The sequence below is a fragment of the Lissotriton helveticus genome, chromosome 11 (genome assembly GCF_964261635.1).
Source record: "Lissotriton helveticus chromosome 11, aLisHel1.1, whole genome shotgun sequence".
Lineage (NCBI taxonomy): Eukaryota > Metazoa > Chordata > Amphibia > Caudata > Salamandridae > Lissotriton > Lissotriton helveticus.
Genome location: NC_136072.1, coordinates 46221380 through 46244645, shown reverse-complemented (window position 1 = coordinate 46244645; position 23266 = coordinate 46221380). Strand labels below are relative to the sequence as shown.

At 46.3% G+C, this 23266-nt stretch overlaps 1 protein-coding gene across 1 annotated transcript in view; it reads right to left on the bottom strand.

Annotated features, from left to right (window-relative positions):
• Positions 1 to 22599, bottom strand: part of B3GNT7 (UDP-GlcNAc:betaGal beta-1,3-N-acetylglucosaminyltransferase 7) — a 72310-nt gene extending 49711 nt beyond the window's left edge. The window contains exon 1 of the mRNA XM_078667686.1: positions 22519 to 22599. Within this exon, the coding sequence (XP_078523812.1) occupies positions 22519 to 22526 (8 nt within the window). The 5' untranslated portion in view covers positions 22527 to 22599. The remainder of the gene's footprint in view (positions 1 to 22518) is intronic.
• Between the last annotated feature and the right edge of the window lie 667 nt (positions 22600 to 23266).

Genomic DNA, 23266 nt, shown 5'->3' with positions numbered 1-23266 from the left:
GTATGATGGTACGTGAGTGACTTTTTTTCAGGTTTAATATCGTTTCCCAGTCTCCCACAATAGCTGGAGCTGGAGTGGGGATCTGGTCTAGCATACTAGGATTTTCAGATAAAATCGATGAAAGGAATTCATCGTCGAAACCAAGACCGCCAAAGTCCGCCATGGTGTCATCAAATCAGAATGTGAAGAATCAAGGGGATGCACCAAATGGTCAGTGCCTTAATTCAAGATGAAGGACCCGCAGCCAAGGCTGCACAACAGAACAGAGAGATAAACGGTTAAGGGGGGGTCCGAGGGGAAAAAAATTATTATAGACCTACTGGTACCTAGTCCCCCAACTAGACACTAAAACACACGGAAGGTACAGAAGGTCTCAGAAATACAGAGGGAGAGAAAAGAAAATAGCAAATCTCTCTATTGGGACCTAATAGTGTCCTCTTTACATGCCCAGAATACACAGTTAATCTGGAAACAACCAAGAAAACAAAAACAAGAGAAGATGCACAAGGAGAGGAAAAAGATACCCATCAGCCCACTCATAAGTGGAATCTCGTCATCTGGGTATATGTTGGTAAATGGTGTCCTCTAGGGTCTGCCTTGGAAACAATCCATAGGACTGCCTAGTGATGGACCCAGAACATTTCACCAACAGATGACAGTATATGAGCGGGAGGGGTTGAGGTTGCAGTGCTCAAAGAAAAAGAAGAAGAAAAGGAAAATAATCCAAGTGATTCTAAAAATACCTACGATGATGTCATGAAATACTTTATTAGGGCTGACCATCAAAGTGGTATGGTTAAAAACAGTATGCTGATAGCATGTAAGGAATTGCTACCCACCAATGTTGTTATTCGGTCAACATGTTTCAGCCTCAAGGGCTTTCGTCAGGACCTATGGTGCTACTGCAACACTTACTTAAGTGATGTGAAAGTGGGATCTACATCTGATTTCCAAACTGAAAAGAGTGTATCTTCTCCTGCATAGACACAATACAAAAGACAGAAACAGAGACATGGACAAATTATGTCAACAAAAAGAAGTGCACAGACTGCAAACTCTCGTTTCTATGGTCTTTATAATATGGCTATGAACACTTGAAAGACACTCACCCTTATTGTGGGGAGAGAAAACCTCACCTCACCTGGCCACTGCTCAGGAAGAAAGGGAGGCCACGCACTGGAAATAAACAGAACACTTAGAAAGTTATAACCAGTGGTAGTAGAAACACAATCTACAGACAAGAAAAACTGGATTCAAAACACATAAATCAGAGACACACATGGTGACACAATGGCCAGACTGGTTTCCTCTTGCATCAGGAAAGTATACCACAAAGCCTCACTGACTGCACTGCTTGCACAAACCTGTAGACCTATAAAGTACAAAGGCCCAGGTAGCCAGCCGCAGTCACTGGGAATAGAGGCGCCTACTCCTGTGCTTTCCACCTAGTACTCAAAGACCAAAGACTAAAGCAATAATGCTATTGACTGTACCACCACCACTGACCTCTCCGTCGTTGCCTCGGAGTGAAAACTGAGCCGAGGGGGAGGCGACGACTGATGGTCACACGCGATGTTAAATACACTGCAGTGGACCTGAAAGGAAACTCCTTTGTTTCAAAATTTGATTGGCTCATGTGTAGGCCAATGGGAATCGGCTCACAGGCAGCCAACCGTGACCTACACTGATAAGCCTGCAGTGGACCTGAAAGGAAATTCCTTTGTTTCAAAATTTGATTGGCTCATGTGTAGGCCAATGGGAATCGGCTCACAGGCAGCCAACCGTGACCTACACTGATAAGCCTGCAGTGGACCTGAAAGGAAACTCCTTTGTTTCAAAATTTGATTGGCTCATGTGTAGGCCAATGGGAATCGGCTCACAGGCAGCCAACCGTGACCTACACTGATAAGCCTGCAGTGGACCTGAAAGGAAACTCCTTTGTTTCAAAATTTGATTGGCTCATGTGTAGGCCAATGGGAATCGGCTCACAGGCAGCCAACCGTGACCTACACTGATAAGCCTGCAGTGGACCTGAAAGGAAACTCCTTTGTTTCAAAATTTGATTGGCTCATGTGTAGGCCAATGGGAATCGGCTCACAGGCAGCCAAACGTGACCTACACTGATAAGCCTGCAGTGGACCTGAAAGGAAACTCCTTTGTTTCAAAATTTGATTGGCTCATGTGTAGGCCAATGGGAATCGGCTCACAGGCAGCCAACCGTGACCAACACTGATAAGCCTCAGCCACATGAACAGGCGGACCGTGAGACATACCTCACGCGCATATGCACACCAGTCAAATCGTAAGGCAGTAAGATCGTGTGTTGTATTCTATCCAAAGAAGAGCCATAAGAAGAGCTAGGTGTGTTTATTTATTTATACTGCTAGAGGGCAATGTTTAGAGGTCGCGCGCTAATTTAGCCGTTTGCCAACTTCCAGTCGGATAGTACCGGGGGCTTAAACTGATATAGACACTGGCTACATATATTCAATATATATAGAACATGAGAAGGGGAACCCTACCCAGCGAGGGTGTTAGAGCTCAGTGGAGGTAACCCTTATGCCAAAGGCTGTTAGCACAAGGACTCTGTGTTCGGAAAAACAATCTGCGCAATCACAGCTGCATCCAAGGAATGTCATCATTCAATCCTTCTGTGTCACTATGAAGTTTGAAAACCCACTTCTGTTCTTTCCTCAATAGGAAAAGTGAAACATCCGTGACGTGACTAGGTATGTAAGGTTGTTCTAGAACCAACCATCTCAGTTCATCTGGACTATGTCTCTTGTCAAGGAAGTGAGTGGTGAGCCGTGTTGCCTGTTTTCTGCGTCTCATGGTGCTCATATGTTCCTGCACGCGCAATTTGATTTTTCTTGCGGTCATGCCGATATACCTTAGTCCACAGGGGCAGGTAATCTGGTATATCACTTTCTCACTGTTGCAATTAGTGTGGTGTTTCAATTGCCATGGTCGCGAGGTCCCAATGTCCACTTCAAGTGTTTTGCTGGTCATTGGGCATACTGAGCAATTCCCGCAGGGATGATGTCCTCGTACCGGGGGCAGACCCCATAGAGTTTGCGGGGGTTCACATACTTCTTGCCGAGGTCGTGTATGCACAAGAGAGTCTCTCAAGTTGTTCCCTCTTTTAAAAGAAAAGAGTGGAAGGGGAATGGTCTCACCGGAGCTGTTCAGAATGCGCCACCTTTTCCTGATCATCTTTTGGATTTTAGAAGATGTTGTGTTGTACGTTGTCACGCACACCAATCTGTCTAGTGGTGGTTTGACAACTGGAGGCTCAAGCAGCGCTTCGCGATGGTTATTCGCAGCGCGTTTCATTGAAGTCCGGACAAGGTTATTCGGATAGCGTCTCACTTTCAACTTCATGGAGAGATCTTTCGCTTTTCGGCGGAAGTCTGGAATGTTTGAACAATTCCTCCGGACCCTCAAGAACTGTCCAAAGGGGAGGTTCTCACGGAGGGACCGGGGGTGATGGCTATCGAATCTCAGCAGGGAGTTCTGAGCCATGGGTTTCCGATACAAGGAGCTCGCCAAATGGCCATCTTCTGGAAAGATGACAAGATCCAAGAAGGGGAGCTCTGTTCTACTATGCTCAAGGGTAAACCTCAAAAAAGCATTCTGACCATTCAGCCACTCTTGAAACAACAAGAGGGAAGGTACATCGCCACGCCAGACGACAAGAATGTCGTCGATGTACCGCTTCCACATCATCAATTGATGATGATGAGGGTTGTTGGTGCTCAACACGTGGTGGGTCTCAAACTGGTGGACATACAAATTAGCCAGGCTGGGGGCAAATTTGCTGCCCATTGATGTCCCCGAGGTTTGTAAATACAGGGAATCCTCAAAGGCAAAAAAGTTCTCGGTCATAGCAATCCGAGCTAATTCCATGACAAAGTGAGTGGGAGTTGTCAAGGTAGAAGGGAAAGCCTCTAAAAGTTCTTGTACAGTTTGTAGTGTATCCATTTGAGGAATACAAGTGTACAAAGATTCGACATCAAAACTAGCTAAAATGTCAGTATTAATGTCAGTCAGTAATGTCAGTATTAATGTCAACAAAGGAGGACAGAGGTCGAACCTCTGTCCTCCTTTGTTGACATCTTTTTAAGTCCCATTGTTAAGACAATGCCGACCTACCTTCAGGACACCAAAGATGTCCTGCGCATTCTACCTGAGGTGACCTTCGACATTAATACTGACATTTTAGCTAGTTTTGATGTCGAATCTTTGTACACTTGTATTCCTCAAATGGATACACTACAAACTGTACAAGAACTTTTAGAGGCTTTCCCTTCTACCTTGACAACTCCCACTCACTTTGTCATGGAATTAGCTCGGATTGCTATGACCGAGAACTTTTTTGCCTTTGAGGATTCCCTGTATTTACAAACCTCGGGGACATCAATGGGCAGCAAATTTGCCCCCAGCCTGGCTAATTTGTATGTCCACCAGTTTGAGACCCACCACGTGTTGAGCACCAACAACCCTCATCATCATCAATTGATGATGTGGAAGCGGTACATCGACGACATTCTTGTCGTCTGGCGTGGCGATGTACCTTCCCTCTTGTTGTTTCAAGAGTGGCTGAATGGTCAGAATGCTTTTTTGAGGTTTACCCTTGAGCATAGTAGAACAGAGCTCCCCTTCTTGGATCTTGTCATCTTTCCAGAAGATGGCCATTTGGCGAGCTCCTTGTATCGGAAACCCATGGCTCGGAACTCCCTGCTGAGATTCGATAGCCATCACCCCCGGTCCCTCCGTGAGAACCTCCCCTTTGGACAGTTCTTGAGGGTCCGGAGGAATTGTTCAAACATTCCAGACTTCCGCCGAAAAGCGAAAGATCTCTCCATGAAGTTGAAAGTGAGACGCTATCCGAATAACCTTGTCCGGACTTCAATGAAACGCGCTGCGAATAACCATCGCGAAGCGCTGCTTGAGCCTCCAGTTGTCAAACCACCACTAGACAGATTGGTGTGCGTGACAACGTACAACACATCATCTTCTAAAATCCAAAAGATGATCAGGAAAAGGTGGCGCATTCTGAACAGCTCCGGTGAGACCATTCCCCTTCCACTCTTTTCTTTTAAAAGAGGGAACAACTTGAGAGACTCTCTTGTGCATACACGACCTCGGCAAGAAGTATGTGAACCCCCGCAAACTCTATGGGGTCTGCCCCCGGTACGAGGACATCATCCCTGCGGGAATTGCTCAGTATGCCCACTGACCAGCAAAACACTTGAAGTGGACATTGGGACCTCGCGACCATGGCAATTGAAACACCACACTAATTGCAACAGTGAGAAAGTGATATACCAGATTACCTGCCCCTGTGGACTAAGGTATATCGGCATGACCGCAAGAAAAATCAAATTGCGCGTGCAGGAACATATGAGCACCATGAGACGCAGAAAACAGGCAACACGGCTCACCACTCACTTCCTTGACAAGAGACATAGTCCAGATGAACTGAGATGGTTGGTTCTAGAACAACCTTACATACCTAGTCACGTCACGGATGTTTCACTTTTCCTATTGAGGAAAGAACAGAAGTGGGTTTTCAAACTTCATAGTGACACAGATGGATTGAATGATGACATTCCTTGGATGCAGCTGTGATTGCGCAGATTGTTTTTCCGAACACAGAGTCCTTGTGCTAACAGCCTTTGGCATAAGGGTTACCTCCACTGAGCTCTAACACCCTCGCTGGGTAGGGTTCCCCTTCTCATGTTCTATATATATTGAATATATGTAGCCAGTGTCTATATCAGTTTAAGCCCCCGGTACTATCCGACTGGAAGTTGGCAAACGGCTAAATTAGCGCGCGACCTCTAAACATTGCCCTCTAGCAGTATAAATAAATAAACACACCTAGCTCTTCTTATGGCTCTTCTTTGGATAGAATACAACACACGATCTTACTGCCTTACGATTTGACTGGTGTGCATATGCGCGTGAGGTATGTCTCACGGTCGGCCTGTTCATGTGGCTGAGGCTTATCAGTGTTGGTCACGGTTGGCTGCCTGTGAGCCGATTCCCATTGGCCTACACATGAGCCAATCAAATTTTGAAACAAAGGAGTTTCCTTTCAGGTCCACTGCAGGCTTATCAGTGTAGGTCACGTTTGGCTGCCTGTGAGCCGATTCCCATTGGCCTACACATGAGCCAATCAAATTTTGAAACAAAGGAGTTTCCTTTCAGGTCCACTGCAGGCTTATCAGTGTAGGTCACGGTTGGCTGCCTGTGAGCCGATTCCCATTGGCCTACACATGAGCCAATCAAATTTTGAAACAAAGGAGTTTCCTTTCAGGTCCACTGCAGGCTTATCAGTGTAGGTCACGGTTGGCTGCCTGTGAGCCGATTCCCATTGGCCTACACATGAGCCAATCAAATTTTGAAACAAAGGAGTTTCCTTTCAGGTCCACTGCAGGCTTATCAGTGTAGGTCACGGTTGGCTGCCTGTGAGCCGATTCCCATTGGCCTACACATGAGCCAATCAAATTTTGAAACAAAGGAATTTCCTTTCAGGTCCACTGCAGGCTTATCAGTGTAGGTCACGGTTGGCTGCCTGTGAGCCGATTCCCATTGGCCTACACATGAGCCAATCAAATTTTGAAACAAAGGAGTTTCCTTTCAGGTCCACTGCAGTGTATTTAACATCGCGTGTGACCATCAGTCGTCGCCTCCCCCTCGGCTCAGTTTTCACTCCGAGGCAACGACGGAGAGGTCAGTGGTGGTGGTACAGTCAATAGCATTATTGCTTTAGTCTTTGGTCTTTGAGTACTAGGTGGAAAGCACAGGAGTAGGCGCCTCTATTCCCAGTGACTGCGGCTGGCTACCTGGGCCTTTGTACTTTATAGGTCTACAGGTTTGTGCAAGCAGTGCAGTCAGTGAGGCTTTGTGGTATACTTTCCAGATGCAAGAGGAAACCAGTCTGGCCATTGTGTCACCATGTGTGTCTCTGATTTATGTGTTTTGAATCCAGTTTTTCTTGTCTGTAGATTGTGTTTCTACTACCACTGGTTATAACTTTCTAAGTGTTCTGTTTATTTCCAGTGCGTGGCCTCCCTTTCTTCCTGAGCAGTGGCCAGGTGAGGTGAGGTTTTCTCTCCCCACAATAAGGGTGAGTGTCTTTCAAGTGTTCATAGCCATATTATAAAGACCATAGAAACAAGAGTTTGCAGTCTGTGCACTTCTTTTTGTTGACATAATTTGTCCATGTCTCTGTTTCTGTCTTTTGTATTGTGTCTATGCAGGAGAAGATACACTCTTTTCAGTTTGGAAATCAGATGTAGATCCCACTTTCACATCACTTAAGTAAGTGTTGCAGTAGCACCATAGGTCCTGACGAAAGCCCTTGAGGCTGAAACATGTTGTCCGAATAACAACATTGGTGGGTAGCAATTCCTTACATGCTATCAGCATACTGTTTTTAACCATACCACTTTGATGGTCAGCCCTAATAAAGTATTTCATGACATCATCGTAGGTATTTTTAGAATCACTTGGATTATTTTCCTTTTCTTCTTCTTTTTCTTTGAGCACTGCAACCTCAACCCCTCCCGCTCATATACTGTCATCTGTTGGTGAAATGTTCTGGGTCCATCACTAGGCAGTCCTATGGATTGTTTCCAAGGCAGACCCTAGAGGACACCATTTACCAACATATACCCAGATGACGAGATTCCACTTATGAGTGGGCTGATGGGTATCTTTTTCCTCTCCTTGTGCATCTTCTCTTGTTTTTGTTTTCTTGGTTGTTTCCAGATTAACTGTGTATTCTGGGCATGTAAAGAGGACACTATTAGGTCCCAATAGAGAGATTTGCTATTTTCTTTTCTCTCCCTCTGTATTTCTGAGACCTTCTGTACCTTCCGTGTGTTTTAGTGTCTAGTTGGGGGACTAGGTACCAGTAGGTCTATAATAATTTTTTTCCCCTCGGACCCCCCCTTAACCGTTTATCTCTCTGTTCTGTTGTGCAGCCTTGGCTGCGGGTCCTTCATCTTGAATTAAGGCACTGACCATTTGGTGCATCCCCTTGATTCTTCACATTCTGATTTGACGACACCATGGCGGACTTTGGCGGTCTTGGTTTCGACGATGAATTCCTTTCATCGATTTTATCTGAAAATCCTAGTATGCTAGACCAGATCCCCACTCCAGCTCCAGCTATTGTGGGAGACTGGGAAACGATATTAAACCTGAAAAAAAGTCACTCACGTACCATCATACACGGTCAAATAATGGCAGAATATTTACATGGCAAATGTTCACCCACAGGTCTCATAGTTACCAACGTGCCTAGGCTCTTCCTCACTGACAAGGTCTTTGTCAAAGACTGGTCCTTAATAGCCTGGCGCTGTACAAGAGACTGGCTGATTTTAATTATCACTACAGCCAAACGTATTGCAGATGCCATCTTGGTCGAGATTCAAATTCTAGAAGGGCAAATTAAGACCACCCTAACAACCAAAAGATTTGAGAAACAATTAGAAGACTCCAACAAAGCAAACAAGGAGTATAAAGATCCAATTTTTCTCGCCAAGATAGAAAAGTTCAAGAAAGACCTGGCTAAGTTCTCACATGAGAAGGTGTATCCCTACACCAGTGATAATTACACTCCCACTGATACCAATAAACCCAAACACATTGCAGGCTCTTCATATGCCACATCATCTGAGACTGAGTCTTCTGGCTCTGAGAGTGGAGACAATAGCCAACCCAGAGGCAGAGGCCGTGGTAATCGACCGAATCGTCGATACAATAATCGTGGAAACATGTACCAGACGGGGTCATGGTGGCCACCAGCCCCGTGGGGTTATCCCCAGTTTTCCCCACCAATGTCTCATTACCCGATGCAGCCTCAGTATTTTGAAAACCAGGCTTTTTTAGGACAGGGCCGAGGTTGGAACAGAGGCAGGCGGAGAGGCCAAAACCAAGTTCAGTGGTCAGACAACCAGGACTCGACAACAACACACAACAAACAAGGGCAATGAGCGAGTCACAAGAGGATGAAGACTTGGTAGTGAACCTAAGTAGTCGAGTGATCACTCCTACTGAACAGGATGTTCTAAACAGAGGCCTAGGGTTTGTCCCGACCAACAGTGGGGAACCCTTTTTGATAAGAGGGGAGATCGAACGATTTTTCAGAACCATCAGGCTGCACTATTTCTTCAAAAACAAAGAAACAGATACCCCGACTGAAGATACAAACACAGGTCTTAAAGTTAGATCCACTTTCATGCCCCTGTTGCAACAAGTACCATCCAAAGTTGGCACTTTTGAGGCTGCAATACTACAAGACCTCAAATCTATGGACTTTTCCAAAGAGGGGAACTACCAGAATATATCAAAAAGAGACAGATCAGCCCTGGACACTCTCTCGAAAGACACGGGGATAGTGATTAAACCAGCGGACAAGGGGGGTGCCATAGTCATTCTCAACACTACTGACTACCGAGCTGAATGCCTGAGACAACTAGGCAATGCACAGTCCTACACCCTCCTTGCTGAAAATCCCACGCCAAGACTAACTAATGAGATCAAACATCTGGTAGAGGAAGCCAGCGCAGAAGGCTGGATTACTCCGAAAGAGGCAATCTTTTTAGTCACCAAGTGTCCCATCACTCCCTACTTTTACATCCTCCCAAAGATTCATAAGCCTGCGAGACCCCCTCCGGGCCGTCCGATCATTTCGGGCATTGGATCTTTGCTCGAACCTCTGTCCTCCTTTGTTGACATCTTTTTAAGTCCCATTGTTAAGACAATGCCGACCTACCTTCAGGACACCAAAGATGTCCTGCGCATTCTACCTGAGGTGACCTTCGACATTAATACTGACATTTTAGCTAGTTTTGATGTCGAATCTTTGTACACTTGTATTCCTCAAATGGATACACTACAAACTGTACAAGAACTTTTAGAGGCTTTCCCTTCTACCTTGACAACTCCCACTTACTTTGTCATGGAATTAGCTCGGATTGCTATGACCGAGAACTTTTTTGCCTTTGAGGATTCCCTGTATTTACAAACCTCGGGGACATCAATGGTCAGCAAATTTGCCCCCAGCCTGGCTAATTTGTATGTCCACCAGTTTGAGACCCACCACGTGTTGAGCACCAACAACCCTCATCATCATCAATTGATGATGTGGAAGCGGTACATCGACGACATTCTTGTCGTCTGGCGTGGCGATGTACCTTCCCTCTTGTTGTTTCAAGAGTGGCTGAATGGTCAGAATGCTTTTTTGAGGTTTACCCTTGAGCATAGTAGAACAGAGCTCCCCTTCTTGGATCTTGTCATCTTTCCAGAAGATGGCCATTTGGCGAGCTCCTTGTATCGGAAACCCATGGCTCGGAACTCCCTGCTGAGATTCGATAGCCATCACCCCCGGTCCCTCCGTGAGAACCTCCCCTTTGGACAGTTCTTGAGGGTCCGGAGGAATTGTTCAAACATTCCAGACTTCCGCCGAAAAGCGAAAGATCTCTCCATGAAGTTGAAAGTGAGACGCTATCCGAATAACCTTGTCCGGACTTCAATGAAACGCGCTGCGAATAACCATCGCGAAGCGCTGCTTGAGCCTCCAGTTGTCAAACCACCACTAGACAGATTGGTGTGCGTGACAACGTACAACACATCATCTTCTAAAATCCAAAAGATGATCAGGAAAAGGTGGCGCATTCTGAACAGCTCCGGTGAGACCATTCCCCTTCCACTCTTTTCTTTTAAAAGAGGGAACAACTTGAGAGACTCTCTTGTGCATACACGACCTCGGCAAGAAGTATGTGAACCCCCGCAAACTCTATGGGGTCTGCCCCCGGTACGAGGACATCATCCCTGCGGGAATTGCTCAGTATGCCCACTGACCAGCAAAACACTTGAAGTGGACATTGGGACCTCGCGACCATGGCAATTGAAACACCACACTAATTGCAACAGTGAGAAAGTGATATACCAGATTACCTGCCCCTGTGGACTAAGGTATATCGGCATGACCGCAAGAAAAATCAAATTGCGCGTGCAGGAACATATGAGCACCATGAGACGCAGAAAACAGGCAACACGGCTCACCACTCACTTCCTTGACAAGAGACATAGTCCAGATGAACTGAGATGGTTGGTTCTAGAACAACCTTACATACCTAGTCACGTCACGGATGTTTCACTTTTCCTATTGAGGAAAGAACAGAAGTGGGTTTTCAAACTTCATAGTGACACAGAAGGATTGAATGATGACATTCCTTGGATGCAGCTGTGATTGCGCAGATTGTTTTTCCGAACACAGAGTCCTTGTGCTAACAGCCTTTGGCATAAGGGTTACCTCCACTGAGCTCTAACACCCTCGCTGGGTAGGGTTCCCCTTCTCATGTTCTATATATATTGAATATATGTAGCCAGTGTCTATATCAGTTTAAGCCCCCGGTACTATCCGACTGGAAGTTGGCAAACGGCTAAATTAGCGCGCGACCTCTAAACATTGCCCTCTAGCAGTATAAATAAATAAACACACCTAGCTCTTCTTATGGCTCTTCTTTGGATAGAATACAACACACGATCTTACTGCCTTACGATTTGACTGGTGTGCATATGCGCGTGAGGTATGTCTCACGGTCGGCCTGTTCATGTGGCTGAGGCTTATCAGTGTTGGTCACGGTTGGCTGCCTGTGAGCCGATTCCCATTGGCCTACACATGAGCCAATCAAATTTTGAAACAAAGGAGTTTCCTTTCAGGTCCACTGCAGGCTTATCAGTGTAGGTCACGTTTGGCTGCCTGTGAGCCGATTCCCATTGGCCTACACATGAGCCAATCAAATTTTGAAACAAAGGAGTTTCCTTTCAGGTCCACTGCAGGCTTATCAGTGTAGGTCACGGTTGGCTGCCTGTGAGCCGATTCCCATTGGCCTACACATGAGCCAATCAAATTTTGAAACAAAGGAGTTTCCTTTCAGGTCCACTGCAGGCTTATCAGTGTAGGTCACGGTTGGCTGCCTGTGAGCCGATTCCCATTGGCCTACACATGAGCCAATCAAATTTTGAAACAAAGGAGTTTCCTTTCAGGTCCACTGCAGGCTTATCAGTGTAGGTCACGGTTGGCTGCCTGTGAGCCGATTCCCATTGGCCTACACATGAGCCAATCAAATTTTGAAACAAAGGAATTTCCTTTCAGGTCCACTGCAGGCTTATCAGTGTAGGTCACGGTTGGCTGCCTGTGAGCCGATTCCCATTGGCCTACACATGAGCCAATCAAATTTTGAAACAAAGGAGTTTCCTTTCAGGTCCACTGCAGTGTATTTAACATCGCGTGTGACCATCAGTCGTCGCCTCCCCCTCGGCTCAGTTTTCACTCCGAGGCAACGACGGAGAGGTCAGTGGTGGTGGTACAGTCAATAGCATTATTGCTTTAGTCTTTGGTCTTTGAGTACTAGGTGGAAAGCACAGGAGTAGGCGCCTCTATTCCCAGTGACTGCGGCTGGCTACCTGGGCCTTTGTACTTTATAGGTCTACAGGTTTGTGCAAGCAGTGCAGTCAGTGAGGCTTTGTGGTATACTTTCCTGATGCAAGAGGAAACCAGTCTGGCCATTGTGTCACCATGTGTGTCTCTGATTTATGTGTTTTGAATCCAGTTTTTCTTGTCTGTAGATTGTGTTTCTACTACCACTGGTTATAACTTTCTAAGTGTTCTGTTTATTTCCAGTGCGTGGCCTCCCTTTCTTCCTGAGCAGTGGCCAGGTGAGGTGAGGTTTTCTCTCCCCACAATAAGGGTGAGTGTCTTTCAAGTGTTCATAGCCATATTATAAAGACCATAGAAACGAGAGTTTGCAGTCTGTGCACTTCTTTTTGTTGACATAATTTGTCCATGTCTCTGTTTCTGTCTTTTGTATTGTGTCTATGCAGGAGAAGATACACTCTTTTCAGTTTGGAAATCAGATGTAGATCCCACTTTCACATCACTTAAGTAAGTGTTGCAGTAGCACCATAGGTCCTGACGAAAGCCCTTGAGGCTGAAACATGTTGACCGAATAACAACATTGGTGGGTAGCAATTCCTTACATGCTATCAGCATACTGTTTTTAACCATACCACTTTGATGGTCAGCCCTAATAAAGTATTTCATGACATCATCGTAGGTATTTTTAGAATCACTTGGATTATTTTCCTTTTCTTCTTCTTTTTCTTTGAGCACTGCAACCTCAACCCCTCCCGCTCATATACTGTCATCTGTTGGTGAAATGTTCTGGGTCCATCACTAGGCAGTCCTATGGATTGTTTCCAAGGCAGACCCTAGAGGACACCATTTACCAACATATACCCAGATGACGAGATTCCACTTATGAGTGGGCTGATGGGTATCTTTTTCCTCTCCTTGTGCATCTTCTCTTGTTTTTGTTTTCTTGGTTGTTTCCAGATTAACTGTGTATTCTGGGCATGTAAAGAGGACACTATTAGGTCCCAATAGAGAGATTTGCTATTTTCTTTTCTCTCCCTCTGTATTTCTGAGACCTTCTGTACCTTCCGTGTGTTCTAATATTCATAGCAGCCAATGTTGTTGAGGTTATTGAGATATGTTTGAGCCGTGGTGGCTTGTAAGAATGGTTGCCCTCCCAAAGTTCGCGGATCGGTTTGAGGTAGGTTGATAAACTAAGTTTGGACCATATTCGATGCCAAAATAAACTTTGTTTTAGAGCAGTAATGGCTTTGATGTTGTTCAAACCCAACTCATGTACAACCATATCTGTTTTATTTAGATATAGATTGACGTATAGAGCGCTAACCCAAACCTAGCAGCTTTCAGAGCACTAAACATCAGTTGTAAATTGTCTTTTACATAATCTCCTTGAACATTAGACACTGCATGTAACCGAAGTAGTGTAGCTGGTATAGAAAGTAATTTGGCTAGAACAAGGATGGTGGGTACATCAAGAAAAGGAAAAGGGGAGTGGATTTGGTCTCAGAAAGCAAATAGTGTCTTGTTTTTATTTTATTTTAATTTTCCATAGTGATTCCTAGAAACACTATGATAACACAGTACAGAAATCATGTGCAATACTATTATTTAAATTTCAATGCGCTTGATAAAAATAGTAAAAATACTTATTCAAGGAAAACAATTTTACAATAAGCCCGTTAAGATTAATCACACACTAACTAATTCACACCGTAGTGGATTTAACCATAGAAACAACCACCCTTCTTTCATTTCCGTATAGGAAATTCAATTTGAATTCAACTGTTAAAATTCTTAAAAATAAAAATTCATATTTAAACCTTATTCTAATTTAAGAAGCGACACAAACAATGTCATGTGACATTAAGAGATATTCACATTCGGCTGTTTTGACAGTAGTTAAAGCCCTCCCTTATTAGTTTCTACCAGATATTTTAAAAAGATAGCTCTAATGAATTTGCTTTGCAAAGCTGTCAGGGTAGAACAGAAATACAAAACATGAATCATATCCTGCATCTTGCCCTGCAAAATTGACAAACAGGATGAAAACGAATCCTGTCTCTTTTTATCTAAGTGGTTTCTTCAATATGGATTGGGCCATAATTTAATTTTATTCAAAATGTTGCGCAAACATGGGCAGATATTCGCTTGAAGGTATGAGTATTTTGCATCTCAATTTACATGAAAATTTTTTTAATTGCAATCTTTTGATCCATAAACAGTGTTGTATATCCGTCTGAAAGCTTTTTTATCTATGATTCTTGCTTTAATCCTTAATCGAACTCTCAGAGTGTTATTGACTTTGTTAGATAGCACTTCATCACAGTTAAAGCCCATCTGCTTCAAGAAATGAAAATATGTTTTCATAACCAGTAAGCCATATTCATGTCAAGAGACAATTCCCTCCATAAACGCGTCTGCTATACATTTTCCGAGCTTGTAAACAGTCTGAAAACGTGTTGTATAATCTGACAATAGGCTATAAAAATGATCCCCTTTAGGCTTTGATGAAAACATATCATGCCTATTGCACATATTGTCACAATAGTCCCAAGCACTGAAGAGAACTACTTTGTGTGCGGAAGGGAAGAATGACGTCATAATAGCCAAAGAACGAAGTGGGCAGACCCATTTTCGCATGCTACACCCTGTAGCAAAGCGGTACAAATTGGGGTGGTGATGGACGAAGCATCTGAACCAATCAAACACTCACACCCAGTCAACATATCTGGGTTTAATCCATCACCGTTCTTTAGCCCACTCTGCCACCCCAGTTCAGACATGGCCATATGCAAATCAGTCTGACCCTGTGCCTCATGGGAACAGTCCAGCCCGAACTGCCAAGCCATGCCTTCCCTGGACCAGAAACAAGCTTCCTAGAACCGGTTTCAGGCATTCCAGCCGTCTTCAGACAGGCTTGCTTGAATCCAGTGGCAAAGTGAGCAAGGGACTCCCGTCTGAGCATACCCTGCCAACTTATGGCGAACAAAGCGGTACAAAAGGGGGTGGTGATGGACGGAGCATCTGAACCAATCAAACACCCACACCCAGTCAAAAGATCTGGGTTTAATCCATCACCGTTCTAGAGCCCACTCTGCCACCCCTGTTCAGACATGGCCATATGCAAATCCTCTATTACAATTCTCTATTAAATTTTATTAAATTTTATTATTAAGTTCTCTATTAAATTCTCTATTACAGTGCTGCTATAACTGTATAAATATGACCCCGCGTAATAATTCTTCTGAAATATAAGACAAATAACAACTCAAACCTAATTGTATATCAGTCTCCTTTATTTCTGAATTGGTAATGCTTTCAGCATACATATATAATTGTCTATGAAATAATACCTGTTGGGATATTGTATGGTTCTCTGCCACACCCTGTAGCAGGCAGTTTTTTTTGTTTTTGCAGTTTTATGTAGCGCAAACTCGACCCGAAGGTATTGGAGCGCTTTACATGAGCACCAGTTACGTTACACACGGACACATTAATTTTTTTATTTTTTTTTGGTAGGCAGGGGGAGAATAAGTGAATCGCCCAGAATCACAGGATGTGGAGTCGACCCGAGGCTCGAGACTTGGTTTCCTAGCTCCAAATTCGGCAGTCTAGCCGTCAGACCACATCCTCTCCCCAGTGCAAAAATAAGATAGACACAGCACATCAGGCCAAAGGATGAAGAGAGCTGGCTGAGAGCTCATATCAATAAGTATATGTTAGTAATGCTTTTAGTAAAGTCAAAAGATATTGACGAATGCCAATCCGAAAGAGAGGGTACCACGCCATCCTAAAGTGGGGGGCAAAGATGGAGGTTTAACCCCTTCCATGCTGATGACAGCCCCCGTCCGTCATGCAACACGGTGGGCGTGTGCTGAAGACGGCTGGGGGCCGTCATGATCCCGCCCACTCTTTAGAAGTGCCACACAGGCGCAGAATCGCGGCCGTGCCCAAGGGGTTAAGATGCTTATTGTGCCATAGATACATATGCCCCCATTATCTGGGGCTTTCAACCAGCTACACGCAAGGGACACAAGGTTACCAGGAGCTGACGAAAGATACTAGCCACCATGACTGAATACTCCATTTAGTGAGAAAGCCCAGAACTTCCCAGCACCACCCGGCCTTCTAACCCTACGGCCAGTACCAGTTCGGGGATTCCCCAGGCCCAAGAATCCCGTCCGATTAAACCCAGATCAGTTGACTGGGGGTGAGTGTTTGATTTGTTCAAGCGCTCCGTCCATCATCCCCTTTTGTATCACTTTGTTTGCCCTAAGTGTGGCAGGGTATGCTCAGACGTGAGTCCCTTGTTCACTTGGCCACTGGATTCAAGATAGCCTGGCTGATGAGGATTATGAATCCGAAACCGGTCCCAGGATGCTTGTTTCCGGTCCAGGGAAGACATGGCTTGGCAGTTCGGGCTGGACTGTTCCCATGAGGCACAGGGTCAGACTGATTTGCATATGGCCATGTCTGAACTGGGGTGGCTGAGTGAACTAAAGAATGGTGATGGATTAAACCCAGATCAGTTGACTGGGGGTGAGTGTTTGATTTGTTCAAACGCTCCGTCCATCATCCCCTTTTTGTATCGCCCCGTCCGTGAGAGCAGCAGCACCCCGAAGGCCTGGCTGAACGAGCACCGCACGACCCCCAGCAATGGCGAGAAGATCTTGCTCTGTAAATATGTAACATATATATCGGTCCAACCCTAATTGCTTCACCTTTTCTTACTATGTAATCCTGAGTGAATGTGCAACTTTTATACCTGTAGATCGAACCACTAGTATCTGTAGCAGACATATGCACTTACTGCCATTCTTATGTGATTTTAGAGTTTATCTGTTTGTATCATTTATGTAAATCATGTGCTCTGAAGTCCTTATGTAATGTAACTGGTTCTATTGTAAAGCGCTCTGACACCTTCGGGTAAAGCAGGCGCTATATAAAAACGCATAAAATAAATACATGTCGGACCACTGAATAATAAACTACATAGGCCATGCCTCTTGGAAAAGATTTGTTGTTATGCCTCTTTGGCCACACCCCTTGAACTTACCCCCACACCCCCCCAAAACACCTTCATCCAACCACTCAAAGCAGGGCCATTATCACATATTTCGTCATAGGGCAATATCAGTATTATATATCCCAGGTTTCTGGATTCCATCAAGTGCAGTCTGTCCAATCACAGCTCCTCCCTAAAATGTGGGTGTGGAAGAAAGATGGCCGGGGACCCCAGAATCCCAGGGGGGTAACAGAACTCTGCACACCCCCAGGTTCGTGAAAAGCACAGGGCCACGTTCACCATCACCAGCAACCACATGGGCTCAGGGACAAAGCGCTGTGAGGCGCCAATGAGAACGCGCAAGCCCGGGTGCTGCGCTTGATAACTCATTTGCAGGAGGTGGTAGGCAGTGGACTTTGTAATCAAGTACTGACTTACAATAATCAATCCGTGGGGTACTGACTTACAACAATGTGGGCTACTGACTTACAACAATCAATCCGTGGGGTACTGACTTACAACAATCAAGCCGCGGGCTACTGATTTACAACAATCAATCCGTGGGCTACTGACTTACAACAATCCAGCTGCGGGCTACTGACTTACAACAATCAAGCAGCAGGCTACTGATTTACAACAATTAATCTGTGGGCTACTGACTTACAACAATCAAGCAGCAGGCTACTGACTTACAACTATCAAGCCACAGGCTACTGACTTACAACAATCAATCCGTGGGCTACTGACTTACAACAATCAATCCGTGGGCTACTGACTTACAACAATCAAGCAGCGGGCTACTGACTTACAACTATTAAGCCACAGGCTACTGATTTACAACAATCAATCCGTGGGCTACTGACTTACAACAATCAAGCAGCAGGCTTCTGACTTACAACTATCAAGCCACAGGCTACTGACTTACAACAATTAATCTGTGGGCCACTGACTTACAACAATCAATCCGTGGGCTACTGACTTACAACAATCAATCCGTGGGCTACTGACTTACAACTATCAAGCCACAGGCTACTGACTTACAACAATTAATCCGTGGGCTACTGACTTACAACAATCAATCCGTGGGCTACTGACTTACAACAATCAATCCGTGGGCTACTGACTTACAACAATCAAGCAGCGGGCTACTGACTTACAACTATTAAGCCACAGGCTACTGACTTACAACAATCAATCCGTGGGCTACTGACTTACAACAATCGAGCCGCGGGCTACTGACTTACAACAATCCAGCTGCGGGCTACTGACTTACAACAATCAGGGTGCGGGCAACAGACTTACGACAATCAAGGTGCGGGCAACCCACTTACAACTTAGAATTAAAACACATTTTTTTTCTGCATGAAAGAGCCGTGAACGCCTCAAAAAGAATATGCTGACAAATCCCAGAGCCTCACAATAACAACGTTTTATAGGGCTTCGTGTAACATTTCTGCCATTTCTAAGCGCTATAACTAGCAGGTGCTACTGTCACCCAGTTTAATTGTACTAGACCGACCATGGAAGGATGGAGGGCCGAGCCTGCGCTGCCAGCATTCAAGCGAGTGTCCAGCACTGATATGGTCAGTGTGGTGCCCCCCACCCCCCGTTGCGTGTGATCCCGGTTTCACAGACGATCAAACCGTGTGATCTGGTGAACCGCGCGCTCGAGTTTCCTTGTCTGCGGGGCCGTGAGCGACGGGAGTTTATTATTCAGCCGTGCCCGAGGCCGCAGGCGGCAGGCACCACGGCGCACCCCCTGCTAAGGTCACTGAATTCCTCTGTAAACTTGTGCCACTGTTGGCATCTGGAATGTAGCGTCGCATGTTTCACCAGACCTGCCTGGCCGGTGATGCAGGCTACAGTTGCCCCAGGGAGGGGCAGGGTCTCTCGGCCCGTGCCTGGGGTAGCCGACGGAACAGTGGGTCTCCAGCATTTGCATTTTTTTTTCTGTTTGTATCTCTTCCTTGTGTGACTCTACAACTTGTACATTTGCATTTTTTTCTGTTTCCATCTCTTCCTTGAGTGACTTTACAACTTGTACATTTGAATTTTTTTTTCTGTTTCTATCTCCTCCTTGTGTGACTCTACAACTTGCACATTTGCATTTTTTTCTGTTTCTATCTCTTCCTTGAGCGACTTTACAACTTGTACATTTGCAATATATGTTTTATTTTTTTCTGTTTGTATCTCCTCCTTGTGTGACTCTACAACTTGTACATTTGCAATTGTTTTCTGTTTCTATCTCTTCCTTGAGTGACTTTACAACTTGTACATTTGCGTTTTTTTCCGTTTGGATCTTTTCGTAACTCGTGTAATCCTAAATCCTTATGTATCGCAACTGGTTCTTATGTAAAGCGCTCTGACACCTTGGGGTAATGTTCGCGCTATAGAAAATCGCATTAAATAAATAAACGCACCTCCTTTTAGGTCACGTTGTACAAAGTTACACTTCATGCACGCTGCTTTAGAGATTGGCTCAAAATCACACAGTGTTGCGCAAGTATTGGAGCCGGGATTTGAACTCAGGTTTGTAGGTCGCAAGGTCACCACAGAGCACCAGAGCCCTTTTCTGTCACTGGGATGCTTGTGCTAAAGTGCATAGGGAGAGCCGACTCTCGAGCTGAGGTGCATAAATCAGATATTTGTTAGGGGCATATTATCAAGAAGGGCGCTAAAATTATCGCCGCTTTAGCGGCAGGACTGCCCCTAAAGGGGCGATAATGGGCTTGATAATATGCCCTTGAGAATTCCCATAAAAGCCCATGTTCACACCAGAACATGGGCTTCTATAGGAATTCACAAGGCTAAAGCGGCGATACTTTTAACGCCTTTTCTTGATAATATACCCCTAGGTTCGCTTTCCCATATCGCTGGATTCGCGGCAGGTTACTGGCCTCGGGCGACAGAATCCCCGAGCATTTCACAAGAAGTCAGGTGCGCAGGATAACACCGTTTGACCGCGGTGACCCCGGGATTGACTCTCTTTTCACCAGCAGTGACACAGGTTGGCACCTACCCAGAGTAGTGTGTGGGTTTATTTCTTCATTGGCAGAGCAGTGGGTAGGGCCACCAACAAACACTGAAACTGCACAGGGTTATTCGTGGTCCATGTATTGTATTGTAATTGCATTTATATAGCGCTTACTACCCCTGACGAGGCGTCAAAACGCTTTTTCGGCGAGTAGCACGCGACTCCGGGACCCATAGAGGATTAGTGTTGAATTAGTATACTGAAAGATGCGAGTACATTTTAAGTGGTGGATAGGTTAGTCAGTTATTTGGATTTGGAATGATAGCAGAAGGATAGAGGAGGACAAAGGTTTGTATTTATATAGCGCTTGTTGACGCACGCTATTCAGGAAGCCTATAAAGGATTAGTGGTGAATTAATACGGTGAAATATGAAGACATTTCAGTGGTGGATATTAGTCAGTTATTTGGAGTGAGAAGGATAGCGGAGGGATAAAAGGGGAAGAAAGTTTTGCATTCATATAGCACTTATTACCCCTGATGGGTGTTGGAGCGCTTTTCTGGCGAGTAGCACGCCACTTCGGAACCCATAAAGGATTAGTGTTGAAAATGAGTATGCATCCGTGCACTTCCCAAGCCAAACCGGCTTCCTCTGCCAGCTGGAAGGCGCCCTGAGGCCTGGCAAGAGGTAGAAAGCGCTATAGAAAAGGCGCGTTACTGTCATTGGGCAAGTTTCCACATTCATTATGATGGTGTTTCATTTCCTGTCATGAGGCGCCCTGACACCCTTTTTGGGTCCGGTCCGTAATATTTAACTGTGAATTTAAATCGCTTCCTCCTTTGGCTGGGGTCTCCCGTCTGGGCGCCTGCCCCCCACCCCCGCTCCCATAGGGTCCCTCGGGGAGGACGCGGCTATCCACAGCCGGGTCTGGTGGGGCAGTGCATAAATGCATCCACCGTCTCGGGGCCACAGGTTCTAATCCCGGCAGGGCCACTCAGCCTTTCATCCATCTGAGGTCGATAACATGAGTACCATTGAGTTGGGTAGCAATCTGTTATTCATTGCCTTGAGACTTTCGGGTGAGGTGATAAGTGTGCTTTACAAAAGTACATGTTATGTTATGAGCCAGGAAGACTTCCAGGCGCTATATTGGACGCCTCGGTGGGCACCTGTCAGGATGGTCCATCTGGAGAGGCGGTGGGTGGAACCGAAAAAAAAGAAAGGTGTGGGGTAGAGTCAGTCACACATCCGCCGTGCAGGGACAGTCCCCTGCTCCCAAGAATAGCCGCTATATCACTACCAGAGCTACACGCGCCTCTGGGCGCTACAACAGAAACGTGTTCAAGCGGCGCTGGAGACAGTCCGTACAGCAGTGCGCCGCGAAGCTAGGCGCTAAGAAACAGCTGAATGAATGTGCATTTGATTCCAAGCCAGTACTGTGCCGAAGCCCCCTTTCCAGACACCGGTGGTCCGCTACCAACCCCAGCCAAGATGTATGCACCGTGCAACCTCTGCACACGATCACAGCTTTAGATAAGTGTCACGCACAGACATGCACAAAAGAGCGTGACTCAATGCGTCTTGAAACTGCTACACGGATTATGCACCTGTTCTGCCACAACATGCTTATCTTTCAATTTACGTTGGGAAGTGAAATTAAGATGGGGGTAGAGAAGAAATATAGATCAAAGGGAGACAACACAGGAAGAGTAACGGAAACACGAGAAGAGAAAGGAAGCAAGGGGGAGCGAAAGCAGGAGATACAGAGAAGAAGGAAAGAATATGGAAAGAAATAAAGAAGGGTGCAGAGAAGGAAGAAAGAAAGAGGGAAAGGAGAAAGAAAGAAAGAAAAAGAAAGAATGAATGAATGCAAGAGAAATAAAAATCACCTTAACGGAGACATAGAGTGAGAGATGAAGTCACTAAAATACATGAGATGTCCCAGTCCCGCTGCCTGTCACAGCTTTGCTGCTCTGTCCCTCTCCTCACACCTGGCTGGAGAGAGACAGAGTGAGAATAGAAGACCCCCACCCACCCCCCCAAAAAAAGGCCCAGTCCTGTCCCCAGAGGCCCCATCACTCACCACTGCATCCTGCCGGGCCTGTGGACGGAGCGGGCGCTGCGGTCTGTGGTCTGCTCTCTGCCACGGGCGCAACTGAGCCGGACCGAGCCGGGCCAGGGCAGGGAGGGACAGTGGGGAGGGGCGATGAGACGGGAGGGAGGGGCCAGCGAGGGGGGAGGGGTCAGGAGGCGAGGGAGAGGCACGTGCGGCGACCAGGAGGGGCAGGAGAGAGATAGGGAGAGTGGGGTGGGACGCAAGGGCTGGACAGTGGGGAGTGGCCAGGGGGCACGAGGAAGGGGCAGGCGCGGCGACAAGGAGGGGCGGCAGAGAGATAATGAGAGTGAGACAGTGGGGTGGGGGGCTAGGGGGCAGCAGGAGGAAGGGGCAGGGCTGGACAGTGGGGAGAGGCCAGGGGCAGAGGAGGGGCCAGGAGGCGAGTGAGAGGCACGTGCGGCGACCAGGAGGGGCAGCAGAGAGATAGTGAGAGTGGGGTGGGACTAAGGGGCATGGGACAGGGCTGGACAGTGGGGAGTGTGTGAGGGGGTGGGAGGGAGGAAGGGGCAGAGGAGGGGCCAGGAGGCGAGTGAGAGAGGCACGTGAGGCCACAAGGAGTGACAGCAGTGAGATATTGAGAGTGATGTGGGACTAAAAGGGTACCAGGACAGTGGGGGTGGCGCAGGGGCAGGAGGGACAGTGGGGGTGGCGCAGGGGCAGGAGGCAGGGCCAGCCGGGTAGAGGAGGGGCACGCGCGGCGACCAGGAGAGGCGGC